At 42.0% G+C, this 19,822-nt stretch overlaps 3 protein-coding genes across 4 annotated transcripts in view; 1 reads left to right on the plus strand and 2 right to left on the minus strand.

Annotated features, from left to right (window-relative positions):
* bicc1 (BicC family RNA binding protein 1) overlaps nt 1-4,001 on the minus strand; it is a 49,874-nt gene extending 45,873 nt beyond the window's left edge. Inside the window, exon 1 of the mRNA XM_088422057.1 lies at nt 3,611-4,001. Within this exon, the coding sequence (XP_088278183.1) occupies nt 3,611-3,809 (199 nt within the window). The 5' untranslated portion in view covers nt 3,810-4,001. The remainder of the gene's footprint in view (nt 1-3,610) is intronic.
* Nucleotides 4,002-6,403: 2,402 nt separating this feature from the next.
* Nucleotides 6,404-10,605, minus strand: LOC148419822 (ubiquitin-conjugating enzyme E2 D4-like). The gene is made up of 7 exons (XM_088421742.1): nt 10,437-10,605; nt 9,979-10,042; nt 8,633-8,664; nt 8,281-8,358; nt 7,466-7,571; nt 6,812-6,905; nt 6,404-6,719 (listed from the first exon to the last, which is right to left on the minus strand). The coding sequence occupies exons 1-7, from the start codon at nt 10,458-10,460 to the stop codon at nt 6,674-6,676; spliced, it is 444 nt and encodes a 147-aa protein (XP_088277868.1). The 5' UTR covers nt 10,461-10,605; the 3' UTR covers nt 6,404-6,673.
* A 3,393-nt stretch (nt 10,606-13,998) lies between these two features.
* Nucleotides 13,999-19,822, plus strand: part of rgs7a (regulator of G protein signaling 7a) — a 61,906-nt gene continuing 56,082 nt past the window's right edge. Inside the window, exons 1-2 of one of the 2 annotated variants that reach the window (XM_088422034.1) lie at nt 13,999-14,243; nt 16,193-16,313. In XM_088422034.1, the coding sequence (XP_088278160.1) occupies nt 16,236-16,313 (78 nt within the window). In that variant the 5' untranslated portion in view covers nt 13,999-14,243; nt 16,193-16,235. Of the gene's footprint in view, nt 14,244-15,624; nt 16,028-16,192; nt 16,314-19,822 lie in introns of those variants that run through there. The other variant, XM_088422035.1, reaches the window with a different exon arrangement.

Consider the following 19,822-nt stretch of genomic DNA (forward strand, 5'->3'; position numbering starts at 1 on the left):
GGCTTTCTTTCTGTTGCGTTTGCCGTCATACTAGCAAAAATGAATGTCAATTTCTTGTGTGTTAAAGGGACGCTGTGTAAGATTTACAACGTTTGTCTGAATTCCCACATTGTGAGCGGACAGTGAACGCAGTGCCAATATAATGTTGATTGTGCTCCAAGCAGTTGTTTTTCCTCGTGTTCATTTTGCCATAAGTACTCCCAAGTTGTGCGGCGTTCGTGTTTCACCAAGTTTATGATTGTGTGTATACGCCAAAAGACCGCGATTAACATACGAGTTAGATGGAATATCCTTTCCGTGATCTCTAACACAATTTTTACATGATATTCTCGGTTTTGCAAATACGCCTGTGTGTGAAGAAGAATGGACTTGGATGTAGGTTCAGTCTGCTTGTGTCTTTTATCCAAAATAATGCAGTAACAACCTAACATGAGTTGCCGTTAGCTGCTACGACCGCACTCGCAAATACCGTGCGACCGTGCTCGTGCGACCGTACTTGTAAATACGTTTAACCATACTCGTAAATAGGTTCGAAAGTACTCATGCGGCTGTACTCGTAGATATGTTCAACCGTACTCGTAAATACCTTCGATCGTACTCGTGCGACCGTACTCGTAAATACGTTCGACCGTACTCGTAAAGTACTCGGAAATACGTTCCACCGTAATTCTGAATACGTTCGACCGTACTCGGAAAGTACTCGGAAATACGTTTGAAAGTACTCATGCGGCCGCACTCGAAGATATGTTCGACAGTACTCGTAACTACGTTTGACCGTGCTTGTGCGACCGTACTCGTAAATACGTTCGACCATACTTGTAAAGTACTCGGAAATACGTTCCACCGTAATTCTAAATACGTTCGACCGTACTCGTAAAGTACTCGTAAATATGTTCGACCGTACTCGTAAATATGTTCGACCGTACTCGTGCGAAGGTACTTGTAAATACAGTACATTCGACCGTACTCCTAAATACGTTCAACCATACTCGTAAATACGTTAGACCGTACTCATAAATACGTTCGACCGTACTCGTAAATACGTTTGACCGTACTTGTGCGACTGTACTCGTAAATACGTTCGACCATACTTGTAAAGTACTAGGAAATACGTTCCACCGTAATTCTAAATACGTTCGACCGTACTTGTAAAGTACTCGTAACTATGTTCGACTGTACTCGTAAATACGTTCGACCGTACTCGCGCGAAGGTACTTGTAAATATGTTCGACCGTACTCGTAAAGTACTCGTAAATACGTTCGACCGTACCCGTGCGAACGTACTTGTAAATACGTTCGACCGTACTCCTAAATACGTTCCACTGTAATTCTAAATACGTTAGACCGTACTCGTAAAGTACTCGTAATTACGTTCGACCGTACCTGTGCGAACGTACTTGTAAATACGTTCGAGCGAACTCCTAAATACGTTCGACCGTACTCCTAAATACAACCGGACCTAGAAGTAGCACGTAGTAACGAGTTTTCCAGTCACAAACGCACATGCCTAGGTCACAACAAAGAGGTCAGAACATTTAGGCCCTGGCCCAAAAGCGTTCCGCTGGCTCCCCGTCAGCTGGCCAACAGACTTTAAAGAACTGCTCCTCTTCTATAAATCACTTGAGTGGTCTACGTCCCGAAGAACGTCGAGAAAACGTCAATTGAACATGAAGCGCGTCAGACGGCTAATCAGCGGATGCAGAAGTTAGCTTCGAGCGTAAACGCTTTTAAACTAAGCCGGGCGACTCGACTAGTAGGTCAGCCCATCGACTGCTGCAGAATTGGCGGACGGAAAGCTGTCATTTGCCGAGTGACCGCAGCATAGTTTCGAAGTAGCTTTCAGTGTGGCATGACTTTAAAAAAGAAAAAAAAAGTAAACCGAGGAGCGAGCCAGCCAGGGATACGTTCACGCACAATTAAAGCAGACATAAAAATATAGCAGACCTCTCAGGAAATAATGTCCATACATTGAGAAGAGGTGCCAACATGTCCAACGAAAACACGGGCAGATGTTAAAGAGGGGCAACTTCTCCACATGAATGGAGAGAGAACGCAGCTTTTTCTTTGATCTTCAAACTAGGATGTCTTTGATATTTCGCTGATATTGAAATATTTACGCTTGCGTAAAAAGCTTTAGAATCACCGTCTATGCTAATTTGCGGCCGCGTGTCTGGAAAATATTGACGACGGTAAACTGGGCTCAAGCTGCACGCACAAACCGACTGAGTTTTATTTTCCCTCCGAGAATCGAGATCCTGCCGGGCTTTCAAGCGTTCCCAAAGCGTCGCCAAGCACGAGAGGAGCGCGTTCTCGTCGCCGCTTCGCCTACTGAGAAATAAACGCGAAAAGACGAGCGGACATCCTGCGTGATTCCTGAAGGCGGGATGAGGTCAAGGGTCAAAGCAGTTCCGCGGTTCAGATTGTGCGGCCTCAGGAGGCAAACTAATAAATAAAGCGGAGGAACGGCGGGAACATCCAATCAACCGGCTGCGTTTCCACGCCGCACGAAAACACGACACGCAGCGTGACGTGGCGCATGCTATGTCCGGGACATTTTGGATGTGGGGCCGCTCTGGAGCTAAGTTGTTTTCCTGGAAGCCGTTGAGATGACATGGAGCTTTGAGGAATGTACTTGAGCGAGCGCAGCAGCGCCAGACATGGGGGACGGGAGATAAACATGGACTTAAGAGGGGTACGGTGAGCCCCAACCCGTTTTTTCACGGGTGATGTGTTCCAGAACCGGCGCGAGAGGTGAAAATCTGCAATATTGCGAGATCATTAAAAGAAAGAAAGAAAAAAAAAAGGCTTTCGAGTCTTACTCCTCCCACACGCTTTGTACACATTTGAAATTATCGGCAGACCGTGCCTTTAAGAGGCGGGGCTTGCACTTGTGCGTGACAATTACAGTAAGTAAATTGGAAAATCCCTGAAGGAAAAAAATACACTTAAAAACGTAAAATCCTGCCTTTACCGTTAATATTTACGCTTATTTTACCATGTTGCAAGTTTGGTATCTGGCATTTCGTGGGGACATATCAAACTTTGAACACGATGACATCATAATTTAAGAATCCATCAACACTACACCAAAACAGTGTAAACATCACCCAAAAGCGCAATATGAAATTAACTAATAAAACAAAACTAGAAAAAAATCCATTAACATATACACTATTACAAACCAAACTCATTTATATCATGTGGACAAACTTTTACATTAAAATGTTCAAGCAACCAGAGGACAGAAAACTGATTATTGCGTCGTTGCTAATATATTTTCTATGAATAAATTCCGCCAGCCATATGCAGATAAGACTGATGAAAACGATTGAAAGAGAAAACACTCCACATCCACGTACCGGAAGGATAAACCGGTTTTTATCGCGTTATCGGACATACCGAACACATCATTAATATACCGTGCGATTCACACTACTGTAATTACCTTGAGGGGAACGACCACGTGATTAGGCCACCACGAGCCAATCAAAACAAAACGAGCGTGTAAACTAGTAAGAAGTTGAAGCGAAATACCAGCAAAAAAAAAAAAAAAAAACCTCTCCGTAAATGAAACAAAGGCCTATCAAAGCCTTTGTTTGTCTTTTCATACCTAGCAACATGAACTCCAGCTTCTTTCGGTCCACTCGGAAGCGCTCCTCCGTCCACTCCGGGTCGGGCAGCTGGTGGGGGCCGCTCAGGTCCTCCTCGGAGCCCGGCAAAGGCGAGTCTGTGCTGCGCTCGCTGTTGGAGCCCTGGTCCGACTGCTGCTGCTGCAAGTATCCGCTCAAAGCGTCGCACTGGGCGGCCATGGCGCCGCTACTCGTCGGGGGCGGAGGAAGGAGACTCGAAAAAAGTTGCAGAGTTCTGCTGGGCCGCGCGGTCCGTCAGTGGGGAGCTGGGCCTCGCGAAACCGTCACGCGGCGTCATTTCCCCCCATTTGAGCGCCGATTTTTTTGGGGTGGGGGTCAGTCTCTGCAGGCTGTGCGCTCAAGTGCGGCGGCTGCGGCCAACGAGCCCGAAAAGTCTTCCAGGCAAAGTTTCGCATGTCATCCTGCACACAGACTCCTCCCAAAGTTTCCGCCCCCCCCCCCCCCCCCCCCCTTTAAGAGCATGAAGCCGTTTGAGCCTTTATTCCACAATTATCCTTAAACTCCAGCATTCAAGCAAGTGAAGGAATTTCTCACAATCACCTGCACGCAGCCCAATTAATAAAAGTAGGCATGGGACTGGCAGAAAAACCACCAATAGTTGACATCTGCACACTATTAGTAAGACTAGCGACGTGCTAGAATTCGATGGTGTTAAACATAGGGCCCGCGGGCCGGATAGGGCCCGCAAAGGGGTTTCAACCGGCCCTTGACATGTTTTTAAATCATTATAATCCCCGAACAGGTTGCGCTAGCAATTCAATCCCAACAGATTTTGAAGTCAGAGGTACGTTTTCAAATGTTGTGGCGAGATCGGCTGCACATCTTGCGTCGAGGTCCCCAACCGCTGGTCCATGGACCGGTACCGGTTGGCGGATCAACTGGTACCGAGCCGCATGGGCGGCACCCCAAAAAATGATGTTTTGGAACTGATTATCATTATCATCGTTATCATTTAACAGTTTGTTTCTTTGGCTTGAGCTTTGTTTTTGGCACCGCCTCTGGCCGCTGTTGATATTACATTTTGTAGTGAGGAAGGACGGCGTGGCTTCAATTGAGAGCAGTCACGGTCGGTGACACAAACCTTGTCTCAGCGAAATGTGGCCCACGAGGGCCTGTACTTTTTTTGTGAGTATGTTATTTATGATAACATGCCCAAAATGTTTGTTGATCCAAAAACTTGAGCGCAAATAACATGCTAGCTAATGTTAGTGCTTATCTTCAGCTTATTGTATAGTGCTGCCTCGTACGCGTTTAGCTCGTTAGCGTTTTCGTTTGTGCCAGGTATATGTTCGTATTTTAGTCATTTTTTCATGATTTTTTGCTTTTCAAAAACACATTTACAGTTTGACCCCCACAGATAAGTCACAAATAAACATTCCTCTTCTGAAGTTGCTCAAATAAAATATGCTAAGAGAGACAACAACAAAACGTACATGAACACAGATGCTAGTTTATCTTTGATCCAAAATTTGCTTTGTACTGGTTAGAGGGCTTCAAAAATATTTCACAGATGCCGCTACTTTGAAAATGACAAAACAAAACTGAGAACTGCAGTATTAGTACGCGGATATCATCATTTAAGACGAGCGTCCGCGTATTATCGGGAAAGGGGTGCTATTTACACAAACGGGCCACGCAACGCCTTTATTGGCCTGTAGAGGAAACAATCCACATCCTGGAAGAGGGCAAAAGGGAAGCAATGCTGGAAAGTTGGATGGAAACTAAACAGGCCCGCGGTAAAACAGAACAGACGCAAACGGGGGTGTTGTCGCTTCGCTTAGAAAAATAATCACGTGCTTTAGGGTCTTCTTTGACTTTGTTTTGCCATTAGTGCTCTGGGACTAAATAGAAGTCGATTTTTTTTCCCTACACAAAAATCCGATTTTCGTTGATCTGCACCCACCCGTCTTTGAAAGGAGAAAAATTTGACCTTCCATTTTTTACGCCTTTAGTCGTTTCTTTATTTCAAAATAAAATACCGCAATTCCCCAAATATAAGACGCACCCGTGTAAAAGACCCACCCTTAATTTTGTTGTCAAATTCTGGTATTTTTTTTATGTTGCATTGCATAAGATGCAGCAACAGTTTGCCAACAATGTCAAAACTAGAGCAAAACCGAATAAAACATCTTTTACAACTCTTCATATTTTCTCGTGTTCATATCCGTAAATTGGCATAATTCCCCAGATATAAGATGCACATTTTTTGTCATCAATATTTCATCAACCCAAAAGATTAGATTAAGAAACAAAAATGTATCAAATTTATTTAAAATGAGGCATCCAATGAACACAATATTCAATTTCATTGCTCGGCATTGAGTAATCATTAATTAAATGAAACCCTTAATTACTTCTCCATTCAAAAAGTGGTTTTGAATAAAAAAAAAAAAGGGAATTTAACATGAATTTTTGATATGTTATATAACTTATTCCATCAGATCTACACATTTAGAATAATAGGTTATATTTGACATATCCTCTCAATATTTTCATTCGGGTTTAAATTCCCTTTTTCTCTTTAAAGATACTAAACAAACGGATAATTATTAAGAGCAGTTTAATTAATAGCAGTGTTTTTTTATTCTGTTGCCTCATAATTAAGGTATCAACGTTTCCCCCCCTCATGATGATGAATTTGCGATTGCCTGGAGGCATGTGCAAAATAAGTCAATGCTGCCCCCTAGCGTTCAGCAAAGTGTTAACCAGCATGCAGGAACTCAAGTGAAACAAAAAAAAAAATCCAATGAAACTCAAATGATCACGTGTTTAATGTAAAGTAAAATAAGAATAATTTTCTTTGAATAGAAATCTCTTAAAAGTCAAATAATATGAGGTAAATATCAAAATAAGGATTCCCGCTTGAATTGAAGCGGGACCGAGTGGAAGAGCCGCGGCCAGTTTGAATGGTGAAAGTGCTCCCGCCGTAGACTACAAGCGAGTGTGGTGGGGAAAAGGAACCAAGCGAGCGGAAGTGTCCGGGGGAATGTTGTTGCTGCGACTTGCCTTGCCTTGCCTTGCTTTTACATGGCAAACTTCCTGGTCCATTCTTTGGCCATCTCGTTGTATCTGGACGCAACGGTAGAAATTGCTCAAAAAAAACAAAAAAACAAAAACAATCATCAAGTTTGAGCCACTCAAGCGACGGCCTGCGCGCTTACTTCTGTCTGTCCGATTTGTACGTGTGCGCTATGTCGGGGACTAAGGGGTCGTCGGGATTGGGGTCGCAGAGCAGAGAGCAGATGGACAATAACACTGGAACACAACGTGGAGAGGGTGCCGTTCGTAGTGATGCGTCGGTAGAAATGCAATAGAAAAGCTCACAAACATGAATAGCTTTTTGTTCTCTATTTGGCCACAAGATCTTTGACCAGCTTCAATCCGTAGACCGTAAATTTCGGACTCTAAGCCACTACTTTTTTCATTTTTCTCACGTTTTGAACTCAGCGGCCAATAGAGTCCAAGACAACGTATATTCACTTTTTTGGGGGGTAAATCCCAAATAGAAAACAGAAGAAGACATCAAAATCTTTATTTTGAATCTACCTATTTTACTCGGCCCCGGGCGAGACATTCCTCTGATCAACACGCTCGGACGTGTTACTGTTGTGTCGGTGCGGTATTCTAACATTTATGATATGCCGCTGGTCTTATTTCTGAATGAAAGAAATTTGAGATAAAAACCCACATTTCTACAAAAAGCATTAATATCTAATTTTACAACCTGCGGCTTATACTCCGCTGCGGCTTACGGGCCGAAAAATACGGTACTACTGGAGGAGGAAATAATGAAAGAGCAAAGGTCCACCACATACCTTTAGATACGGTGAGGGCGGGCGACCACTGCGACCTGAGTATGTCCAAGCAGATGCTGCCGTTGCTGTTTATATTTGGATGATAGATTTTGGTTGTAAAAGCCACCTACCGGATTGGAAACAGAAGATGCAAACTCTTTCATTTCACTTTCAATGAGTCACATTTAGCAGATGCTTTTATCCAACAACAAAAAACAAAAGGCATATTTGGCATATTAAAGAAATATTTGGCACGCAATTGTATAAAAGGGACCCAAAGTCAAAAAAACATTTAAGGTGACGTACAGATATAATTACATACGATAGAATTACAGATAAACAAATAATTTTTCAGATCCAATACTGATTATTCACGATACTCATTTTCAATTCAAAAGGGAAAATATGTGTCCCCCCCCCAAAAAAAATCCAACTCTTAGCTGCAATGTCTTGAAGCATGTTTCATGAGCAAACTACATTTCATATTTGTATAATGTTCACCTACATATTTACATTAATACATTTTAAAACTTCCATGATCTGTTTTTATGTTATCAAGACATGAAAACTGAAAAATTCACAATAAAATTCAACGCAACCTGATTTTTTACGATAGCCTGGGAGGTCAAACCGACTTGAAGTGGTGCCTGTGAATTTAATAAAAGCTTTATCGCGTTGGCAGTTTGACCCCGGCGCAGATGAAGCCACTTTCTATTATTTCCTACGGGAAGAACAGCTTTGAAATCCGCCGAGCCATTACGTGAGACGTCGGAGGTTTGGCCGCACCCGCGCTCGATTCCTAACCTAATAAGAGACTTTTCTGAGGCTCAACCTACCTTAGGTGGTTTAAAGGGGTAATCTGTGGGGAAATGGACGGAAAGCAAGAAAACACCTCCATTGTACGGGCTGTCATTCTGAGAAAAGAAAAAGACTTTCATTAACATTTGCCATCCATGAGAAGGTGCTGATATTAAAGATGAAAAAAAAAAATATGATCCCGGCGATGGGACGGGTCTCCATATTTTCCGCTGCCACAGAGGGTGCCAGGCTAATCTTTTTAAAACAGAGGAAAAAAAAAAAAGGGGGTGCTGCAAAGTGGACATAAAGCCCCATTGTAAACACACCCAGAAGCAGCACGCTGAAAAGGAATACGGAAAACACACGCGCAAAAATCTAGAAAAAGCTCACCGGTCCAATGATGCTGGCTTGCCAATGGAACACTGCGGATGATAAAAGATTGTTAAGGAACCGGAAAGATCCAAGTGGAGATGATGAGTCAAAGTCAAAGTCAAATTCCATAGCTAACAAAGATGCCCTCGACCAGCGTTTGAAAAATGACATTGAACCACGCCTAACTCGGATTTATTTTCTCCCTGTGGAACCAGCCCAACATTCTTAGCTTGCCCACTTAATATGTTTGTAAGAACTCCTCAGCAGCATCTTGGAAGATTCCAGTTTAAGTCCAAAGAGAAGGTGAGGCTCCTCGTGCAGGACTGAGAACAAATTGGTGTGTTCCAACAGTCACTATACACAATTTTGTCTCAGCTATCATTTAGACCAGTGGGTCCCAAAAAGGGGGTACATGAAGGAGCTTCAGCAGGTTACGGGAAATCGAATTTACTGCTTTTGTTTTTAAAAATGCCTTTTCAAATTAAGAACACATTAATTGGAACGAGAAGTAACATACAGCGGTATATCGCTATAATGCGGTTGACTTTTTGCGGCCTCACAGTTTTGCGGATTTTCTGGGGTGCAATTTTGCTTTTTAATTTGTACAGCGTTTGTGTATTCCCAGATTGCAAAAGATGTTCATTCGATTAAGGTTGACGATCTGTGAAATACACGCGAGTTACTATTATTAACTATGACTAATATCAATTTCTTATGTGTCCAATCTATGAAGATTTGCTCTTTGAGAGTGTACATTAAAAATGAAGAGATGAAATTAATTTCAGTGTGTTTAAAATACAGCCGAAAACTTTAATAGTGCACATGACACGTTCGCACTTGCAGGGTAAAAACGGACGTTAAAGGGGGAAGGGTGGGTGCGAAAGAGGAGAAAAAAAAAGGTCGTTGTCGCTTGATAGTTGCTTGTCAGCTTGAACGTTATTTCCAAGCAACACAGGCTGCTCATCCTGGGATCCAAACATGATCAAGTTGGGTTGAGTGTTGTCGTGAGTAAACTTCCAAAAAAAAGAACTTCAAAATAAAAGCTTGACAATGTGTGACGGGATACTGACAGAGACACGCGGGCAGACCTTTTCTTCATTTGTTGTGGTCTTCAAATATGAATTTAGTGATTTTTTTTTTGGACCCATTTATTAGACTCGTTTTCTCATTGGCTCTATTGTTGATATCGGATCGTCTGTAATCCTGGATACCGTGTAAATAGGCTCCTGAGAATTACATCAGTCACGTGATTGGACGATAATTAAAAGCCGTGGGATTTCACATTAACAAGTACACACACGTGTGGCAAGCACAAAAAAAAAAAAAGCGAAAGTAAAAGTAAGACGACAAACGTGTCTACTCACTGTCGTCTCCGACGGGTCCGCCTGAACACAAAGCAGGAGGGTCCCTCTTCAAGTCACACAATTCCTATCAATAACACAAATATTTTTCGTGTATTACTGTCAGGAACTGATTGTGTAATCTTACGTTAATCTCAAGTGGTGATCTGTGTATGTGTAAAACAAACACGCAAAAAAACGCATTTAATTTTTTTTCACGTGAACACACCTTAAACCTATGCTAGGCTAACGAAGTTAGCTTAATCGCGTTGAAACTGGGCACTTGGGTAAATGTTAGGATGTTAACGTCAACGTCATTCACATGAAACTTTACTGTTCTTTTAATAAATAAAATTCGAGCAGAACGTTCATGTTGAACGAACTAACAAACAAGGCGCTCATTACGCCGACCGGCTCGACGTTTCCGGGCATTTTTTTCCGCAAGCATCAAATAAAGAAGGGGCGAATACGAACAAACTCACCTTCTTTATTCTTTTCAAGGCCATGACAAGTCTTCTGTGTTGGTTTGGGGTGGTTGTTGTACCAAAACGACGAGTGTTTGCGAGCGAACGAGCTCACTTTTGGGACGAGATATGAATTGTTGGGAGACGAAACTGGTTCTCGTATGTTTCCGCGTTTTTGTTTGAGCTCGGTGCATTGTGGGAATTGTAGTTTGGGACACATTACGCCACTTAAAGGGACCGCGCGCTAAACGCCACGCTCGTACTTCCGGCGGATAAGGGAAAAGAATACACAAATAAAAAAATATTTGTTTAAACTGGGTTGTCCCGTAGATATTGTTTTTGTTTGTTTTTTTCTGCAGGAACAAGACAAAGTTGCAGACATGAAAGTAATGCAAAGTATGAATTAAAAAGCACAGCGTTTTGGATTGAACTAACAATGAGTCATACGAGACGAGAGAATCACGTGTTCAAACTCAAATACGCTTTACAGTCCGCTTCCATTAAATTTGAAAGCATTTCAGGACTCCAGTTCCTTGTTTATAGTCATGCTGCAGAACAATCACGTCTAGTCTATTTATCCTCAAAAAAATAAAATCCAAAACTATGAGAACAACCTAATGAAAATAAAAAGAAGACATTTTTATGATGATAAGCTTTAACCGGTATCTGCTCTGTTGCTTTGTGGCCTCGAGCTTGCTCATCCATCCAAACAACCTTTATCTCTCCAAAGGTGGTCTTTAAAATTTGATACTCGGCCGAAAATACTCTTTATGATGAATGCATGACCTTCAAAGCGGATTTATGGCGGAATTGTGAAGACTGCTGCTGCTGATCATGAATTATTATGTATTTGAAACAAATAAGCATATGCAGGATTGCAGTCAGGTTCTGAGGCTATCAAAAACATTGACCTACATTCACAATATATTCTTTTTTTTGCAGCACTCTCTTGTACATTACGTAACATTTATTCTAGCACCACTTTTGGTACATTTCAGCCTCTTGTTTTGCCATGTCATCAGTTTCCAAATGAAAACTTCAGCTCATATTTATTACAGTTTTCCCCCAATTTTCTAAATAAATAAATAAAGCCAAAAATTTGATTAGTTTTTCTTCCTTCATTATCAGTTTTTAACGATTCTATTAATTCCACCGTTAAACACGTCACTTTATTGCTACATATTTTTTCAAAATTCCATAACATGCCAACATTATCTTTGTTTGTTTCCTTCTAAATTCCACAAATTTGAACCCATTCAAACCGTTCCAACAATACATAACTAAGCCATACTTCAATTGTTTTTTTTTTAAACTAAAAGCAAGAAATTGATTTTTCTTGCCATTATCTGCCATTTCACCATGTACAAACAGCCTTGATCGATTCTATACGATTGAAAATCAATCGATTCTATTCGACTACTTCCAAAACGCTCTGCACGCTTCCATCATTTTTCATCCAGTTTACGGCATTCATACAGCATTTCTCCAGAAATTGCTTGAACATTTCACGCGTCGTCTTGACTCCCGAATCGGCGCGCCCGTGATGAAGCTCACGGGGAAAACGAGGTGAGCTGAATATTCAGGTCCAGCTGGTCCAAAGCTCAAGCCCAGAGGGACGAAACGGAACGAGAAGGAGAGGACATGAACACGAACGGCGGCTAGGTGGAGGGGTCACATCTGCGATCTTTTATGCTTCGACTGGCCTGCGGATTGACGTAACGTTTGATGATTGGCGTAACGTTTGTTTGCGACGAACCGATTCACACGGAATCAAAAGAGTACATGGCAAAATCAGCGACCGCTTTGGGTATTCATGGTAAAATGAACTGGAGCTGCGTTGGAAAAAATGCGCATTCTGTTACACCGGCGAGGCGTTCACCGACCACTCACAATGTGGGAAATCGGAAACACATTTAAGTTTCCGCACAACAAATTTATAATTGCTACGCATACGAACACAAAAAATATGATGGGTTTAGGAAGACTAGATTTATTCTGTTTTACACTGTCGCCAAAGATTTGGTGCGTCTTCTACGCGGTAAATACCAGAATTTGACCTCAAAAAGATGGTGCTTTTTAGATACACTTACATCTTATATTTGGGGAATGACGAGAATATAAAATACAATGAAATTAACACACACACACACTTCTTTGTTCAGAATAATCTGTCACTGTCACTTAAAATTTTAGTTAAGTATAATATTGAAAATACTGGCGCTATCGGTATTTGCACCGGTAATGGTGAGAACTTAAACCCGGAATCGGACATCTCCAAATCAAGACGCCGAGACCAAACGATGCATTTTCATCCATCTCAAGTCTGCTAGCCTAATGCTAACGTGAAACATCAAATGAACAAACGCGAGTCATTCTAATCTTCCAAATGACTAAACGCGACAAACACACACACAAACAAACGGTTGTTGCGCTGCCAAAATTGATGAACCGCTCACTTCCTTCCGTGCGTTTCGCGCTGCCCAGGTCGCCATGGTAACGAAAACATCACTCTGCCTTTACCTTAGCGCTTCTAATTAACACTACCTACTTTCCATGAATGTGCTAAAGGTCCGTTTTAACACGCGCGGAGCAACAACACATACAAACGCTTGCTAGGTTATCAGTACCAACGCCGTTCTCCGCCATTCAATTGGACGCAGAAATAGTTGCATGCCTGAGTTTAATAATTTCATAACGGTGGAATTAATTCGACGTATATATGATCCTATCTTGCACAGGTCAATGATTGGATGCTTTCATGTCCTTGGGAGGCAATGCGCTTGCAAGATATTGCGATTTAGCGGTGAATTTGAGCATAATGGAAATAGTGATGGAAAAGATTAGCATACGGTCATCGTTGTTTATGCTGACAACCACTAGATGGCGACACAATGTTGGAGATGTTTTCCGCACTATAAGGCGCACGTAAATGCCTTCAATATTCACAAAAGCTGTCCGGTGCGCACAAGCCGCAAATTTTTATATTTAGAACAACAACAATGCGAATATGTAAAAGTTGAAGACAACTTGCAAATCTGGTATTTTAGCCAGAAACTTGAAGTCATAATTAGAATTTCGCGGGCCACATAAAACGATGTGGCGGGCCGGATCTGGACCCTTGGCCTTGAGTGCCTTAGATGTAAAAATCAACGGATCGGACAAAATACTGCACAAGGGTTGATAACGTAAACTGCCTATTTTGATGACTAAATTCATTTATATTTTTAGACCTACCTTTTGCTAAAGATACAAAAAAGGGAAAGTAAATATGTACCTGGGATTGAAAGTCAGTCCTCTTAAAAAAAAGAAAAACAAAAAAAAACGTAAAACTACGTCTTTGGGATTACACCTGCTATTTCTTCGTGGCCTCTCTTAAAACACCGTGATAGGGAATTATCTTTTTTTTTTTTTCATTTTAAGTGTAAGAGCATTTCAAGCGCACGGGTGCACTTTCCATGAACGCGACATCGGCCAATTGTAATTGGGAACTAAACGTTCCTCAAAACGGGCTGCAATTGAGTCGGCGCACGCGATTGGTCACGGATCAATGCGCGTCCCCGTCGCCGCCTGGGCGCGCGCCCGAGAGCGAGCGAGCGAGAGAGAGAGAGAGAGCGAGAAGAGCGAGAGCGAGCGAGCGAGCCGTCCGCCGAATGTCCGCCTCCAGGAGCCGCCGATGCAGCCCGCCTGGCGTTGGTGATCGCGCCGCTTGACAAGGATCAAGGCCAGCCGGGTCCACGGCGTCCGGATCCACGGCGTCCGGATCCACGGGTCCCACCAGCCTTGGTGCTGGCGGGGAGGGAGGGGGGCTGCGCGTTTTTATTTCAGGTGAGTCCCCTTTCCTTCTGCTTTTTCCTCGCGTCTTGCGCGCGCGCGCGCGCGTGTTGCGCCGTGTGTGTGTTTACTTGCGGAGGGGCGTTGTTGGTCGCTGTCCAAGGTGCTGGCCAAGACGCGCCATGCGGCCTCGTGCACGCGCCACTTGGTGCTTTCTTTCTTTCTTTTTTTTTTTTTTCCCAGTGCATGCGACGTGAGGGCTATTTCCCATCCGCAAATGAAAACAATAAATAAAGAAATAAATGGGAGCAATGACGACGGAGCGGAAACATGCGCACGCTACATTTGCCTGCGCGAGAGAGAGCCCCGAGTGGCCGCTGTGTCTAAGCTGCATTGTGGAGGACCTCCTCCAGGGACGGTGTGCTGTTTCCACCGCATCTGCCGTGTCGCTTTGCTCGCATCGCGTGCCAAGGCATTTGTCGAGGGCGCGACATTAGGCAAAAATAGGAAAACGCTTCTCGAATGAGGTGACGCCGAGGCGCTTGGGGAGCTACGCGGCGTTTTTACAGGGTTGCTGCGGCTATCGGCAAATCGGGTTCGCGGCGGCAAACAGTGCTGTTTTATTTTCGAAGAGCGAGCAAACTGATTGGAAGCTGACAATTTATTGCTGGTGAGAACGGGTTTTCCGCAGGTATCAGCTAATCTACTCTACTGTAACGCATTTTTAATGCTGTCACGTAACACTGGAGTTTTCTTTTCAAATTAAGAGCAAATTGATTGGAACACGAAGGAACATATTGCTAAATTGTGTTATAGTGACTCCTTTGCAAAACACGGATGGTACAGTATTTTGTTTCAAGTAGTTTTTTTGTTTTTTTACACAAAAATGATTTGTGCTGGTTAGAGGGAATACGGTTGAAAATAATATTTCATAGTTGGGGCAGTGGCTCTAAAATGGGGATACTTATATCCATCGGGGTACGAGAAGGCACTTTGGGAGCTACATGACATTTTAACAGGGTTGACGCAGCTGTGAGCGAGTCACATTTTCAGTGACAAACAGTACTGATTTATTTTCAACTTGAGAGCAAACCGATTGGAAGCTGACAATTTATTGCTGGTGAGAACGGGTTTTCCGCAGGTATCAGCTAATCTACTCGACTGTAACGCATTTTTCATGCTGTCACGTAACACTGGAGTTTTCTTTTCAAATTAAGAGCAAATTGATTGGAACACGAAGGAACATATTGCTAAATTGTGTTATAGTGACTCCTTTGCAAAACACGGATGGCATAGTATTCTGTTTCAAGTAGTTTTTTTTTTTTTTACACAAAAATGCTTTGTGCTGGTTAGAGGGAATACGGTTGAAAATAATATTTCATAGTTGGGGCAGTGGCTCTAAAATGGGGATACTTATATCCATCGGGGTACGAGAAGGCACTTTGGGAGCTACATGACATTTTAACAGGGTTGATGCAGCTGTGAGCAAGTCACATTTGCAGTGACAAACAGTACTGATTTATTTTCAACTTGAGAGCAAACCGATTGGAAGCTGACAGTTTATCAGTAACGAGAACAGGTTTTCTGCAGGTATCAGCTAATCTACTGTACTGTAATGCATTTTTTATATATTTTTTTTTACATTCATTTTCCTACCATTTTTGCAACTTTACGTTGAGTGACGGTCAAACTATGTCAGCAAACAGAAATTCCTTGATAACTTGCGTTTCACCTCAAGACAGTAGGTGGCAGTAGAGACCAGTTAACGGCTATGTCTTAAAGCGTCATCGTCACTTGAGAATCCCCATCCTTGCCGAGCGCTTGCAGGATGCGAACAGGTGCGGAGGCAAGCGCGAGAGCAGCACATTTGCTCCCCGTGTAAATGTCAAATCTGTTTAAACAGCATCTGGGCTAGCTTGCGCTGTCCTCTGTAAGGGCAAGACGGCCTTTGGGCTCTATTGTCCCTCCCACAGACGCCAATGTCCCCCTTTTGTCCACCGCAGGAGCACCCGACATTTCCTGAGGAAGATCGACTTTTAGCGGAAGATGGCGCAGACCAATAGCGGCGGGCAGGGGACCAACGGGGTGGCGGACGAGTCCCCCAATATGATCGTTTACAGAAAGGTACGTTTGGCGTGCTGGCTCATTTTTTTCAAATTGAATTTCACACACTGTATCTTTAAATACAAGACATACTTTGTTTAAAAAAAACACAGCCAACGCTAATGCTAAAATCAGTGTAACTTCCTTTGACGGGCTAACAAAAAGTTAGCATCAAGTTCTGAGAGCGATATTTATGTCTGAATAGCGCTTTGATTGAATTGAATTGTTATTGTCCAAAATTAATTTCACACATTGTATGGTTAGATACATGACATATTATGTTTTAGAAAAAGCACCGATGCTAATGCTAAAGTCAGTGTAACATCCCTTTGACTAGCTAACAGAAAGTGAGCAATTATTTCAAATTGAATTATTATTGACTAAAATTAATGTCACACATTGTTTAGTTAGCTACACGACATATTAAGTTTTAGAAACAGCACCGATGCTAATGCTAAAGTCAGCGTAACATCATGATGTTACATGAACAACATGACTAGCTAACAGAAAGTGAGCAATTATTTCAAATTGAATTATTATTGACCAAAAATAATTTCACACATTGTTTAGTTAGATACACGACATATTAAGTTTTAGAAACAGCACCGATGCTAATGCTAAAGTCAGCGTAACATCCCTTTGACAAGCTAGCAGAAAGTTAGCATCGAGTTCTGGGAGTGATATTTATGTTTACTTGACAAGGACCAGGAATTTATTTAGAATAAAATGGTCAATTAAAAATAATTTCACACAGTTTATATTTAATTACAAGACTTAGTTTTAGAAACAGCGCCAATGCTAATGCTAAAGTCGGTATAACATCCATTTGACAGGCTAATAGCATCGAGTTCTGGGAGTGATATTTATGTCACCTTGACTAGGACCAGGAATTTATTAAAAATAATATGATCAAATCAAAATAATTTCACACATTTCATATCTAAATACAAAACATACTTTGTTTTGAAAACAATACCAATGCTAATGCTAAAAAGTCATTTTTCCGCCACGGCGCACAGGCCATTAAATGAGGTTTGCTGATACCTGTTAAAATCTCACACAGTCACTCAAATTGAGAACTACTCTCCTGTGAACAAAATAAACCAAATAATTCACCAAAATTCCAGCATAGTCAATCTCTATTCTAATATTTTCAAAAATGCCATTATGTGCACCGTGTATTCGTCACAACGGGTGTCCTCGAAAACCGACGTTGCACACTTGAATTTTTAGCGTAATGCACAATATCTTGTCATTTGTACACTGGGAAAAATACAAAGTGAAACAATGAAACATTTAACTTGGGTTTTTACACATCTTTTTAAAATTGGAGCTTATTTGAGCATAAATTAGCTGTTAGCAGACTCGTGATTCACGACCATTGTGAGAGAAAGTTTCCCGTCTTGTTCAATTGGCCCGTGAATGTTTCATATACTTTTAACGATAGATTATATTTATAATATCTTAGTATCTTTCTATGCTAGAGATGTAAAGTTGTTCTCAAATGGTTCTAAAAGCTATCAGAAATTTTGATTGAATGCTTTTAAATGTCGTGATCGGAATAGTAGTGCTCTTTTCAAATTAAGAGCAAATTAGTTGGCACATGAAGCAACTTATTGTTAATGGTGTGACGGTGACTCCTTCGCAAGATGTTGCCTTCACGGGGTTTCATGAGATTTAATTTAGATATAATTTCAAGCTTTGGAGTGTTGTGACGGGAACGGCACATTTTCTTTTCAAATTAAGAAAAAATTTCGAGGTATTCCAGGGCGATTTTGAGAGGATTTCCCCTGGTATCAGCAAATCGAATGTATTGCTTTTTAATGCCGTGATGGGAACAGCACAGGGACAGTAATTTTGTTTTCAAATTAATAGCAAAATAATTGGAACATGAAGCAACGTTGCTAATTTGTGTTTTAGTGACTTCTTTGCCCCTATTTCAGAATGCTGGCTTTGACCCAGATTTCACAGCGAGTGAGGAATTCATACGAGATTGTTGTAATTTCAGGAAATATTTGGAGCGCTTTTGCCGAGAGCTTCTTTTTTTTTTTTTGCCTTACGAAAAGTGGGGAAACGCGCTATTAGACTATAAGATGATGTAAAAAATATTTTTTTTGGATCACCCTATATGTATAATACATCTTCACCTTATCTCTTGTGATAAATTATTGATACGGCGGCATCCAATATTGATGCATTGGATTCACATTTGTGTATGTGTGTGTGTTCTTGGTTTTTGCTATGTGGTGGGGACCGAATCGCAGGTTTTACTGTCTTTGTGAGGACCATTTGGGCTTGTGGGGACTGTTTTGGCGGAGTCCACAAGTTCAGATCTTTTTTTTTTGAGGGTCAAGACTTGCTTTTAAAGGAGTCCTTCTCAAACAGTGATGGTGGGGACTAAATTGCTGGTTTTACTATCTTTGAGAGGACCACTTGGACTTGTGGGGACCATTTTGGTGGAGTCCACAAGTTCAGATCTTTTCTTTTTTTTTTTTGAGCATTAAGACTTGCTTTTAGAGCAGCCCCCCTTAAAGAGTGATGGTGGGGACTAAATCCCAGGTTTTACTGTCTTTGTGAGGACCTCTCGGACTCGTGGGGACCATTTGGGGGGACCTCAAATGTTCAGATCTTTATTTGGGGGGGGGTCAAGACCTTCATTTAGAGCAGTCCTCAAAAAGTGATGGTGGGAACGATATCCGAGGTTTTACTGTCTTTGTGAGGACCTCTCGGACTCGTGGGGACCATTTGGGGGGACCTCAAATGTTCAGATCTTTATTTGGGGGGGGTCAAGACTTTAATTTAGAGCAGTCCTCAAAAAGTGGTGGTGGGAACGATATCCCAGGTTTTACTGTCTTTGTGAGGACCTCTCGGACTCGCGGGGACCATTTTGGGGGACCTCAAATGTTCAGATCTTTATTTTTTTTTTTGGGGGGGGGGGTCAAGACTTTCATTTAGAGCAGTCCTCAAAAAGTGATGGTGGGAACTACATCCCAGGTTTTACTGTCTTTGTGAGGACCATTTTGTTGGATCCCACAAGTTCAGAGCTCTTTTTGAGGGTCAAGACTTAGAGTATTTGTGTGAAATAGATTTTGAAATCTTTTGTGAGGGTTAGGAGCTAGGAAATGCATGCAATATATTTGTTCAGGAGCTGAAATAGTTAACAATGTGGGTAGACGCCACAAGAAGAGGGAGAAAAAAAAAAGTAAGAGGGCCGTGCAGTGTGATGTTGCGACAACTTAATCCAGCACATCAAAGAGATGAATTAACGCATTAAGGTCTGATGCAACATTGGCATGTTGGACCCTGCTGCATCGCGGGGTGCGTTTGATTGCCTTTATTGATTTCTTGCTTTTAAATATGTTCATCAACACGAAGGCAAAGGCGAGAGCATTTTATTGGTTTAAATCCCGTGAATAACACGAATGGGGAAACGAGTCCGCCTGGGGGTACGGGAAGGTGCTTGAAGGGGGTATGTCAGATTTTAACGGGGTTATTGAAAATAACAAACTTGATTTCATGCTGTGAAAGCA

This window comes from Hippichthys cyanospilos, chromosome 8 (assembly GCF_059441005.1).
Source record: "Hippichthys cyanospilos isolate Australia breed blue-spotted pipefish chromosome 8, RoL_Hcya_1.0, whole genome shotgun sequence".
In the NCBI taxonomy this organism is placed as follows: Eukaryota; Metazoa; Chordata; class Actinopteri; order Syngnathiformes; family Syngnathidae; genus Hippichthys; species Hippichthys cyanospilos.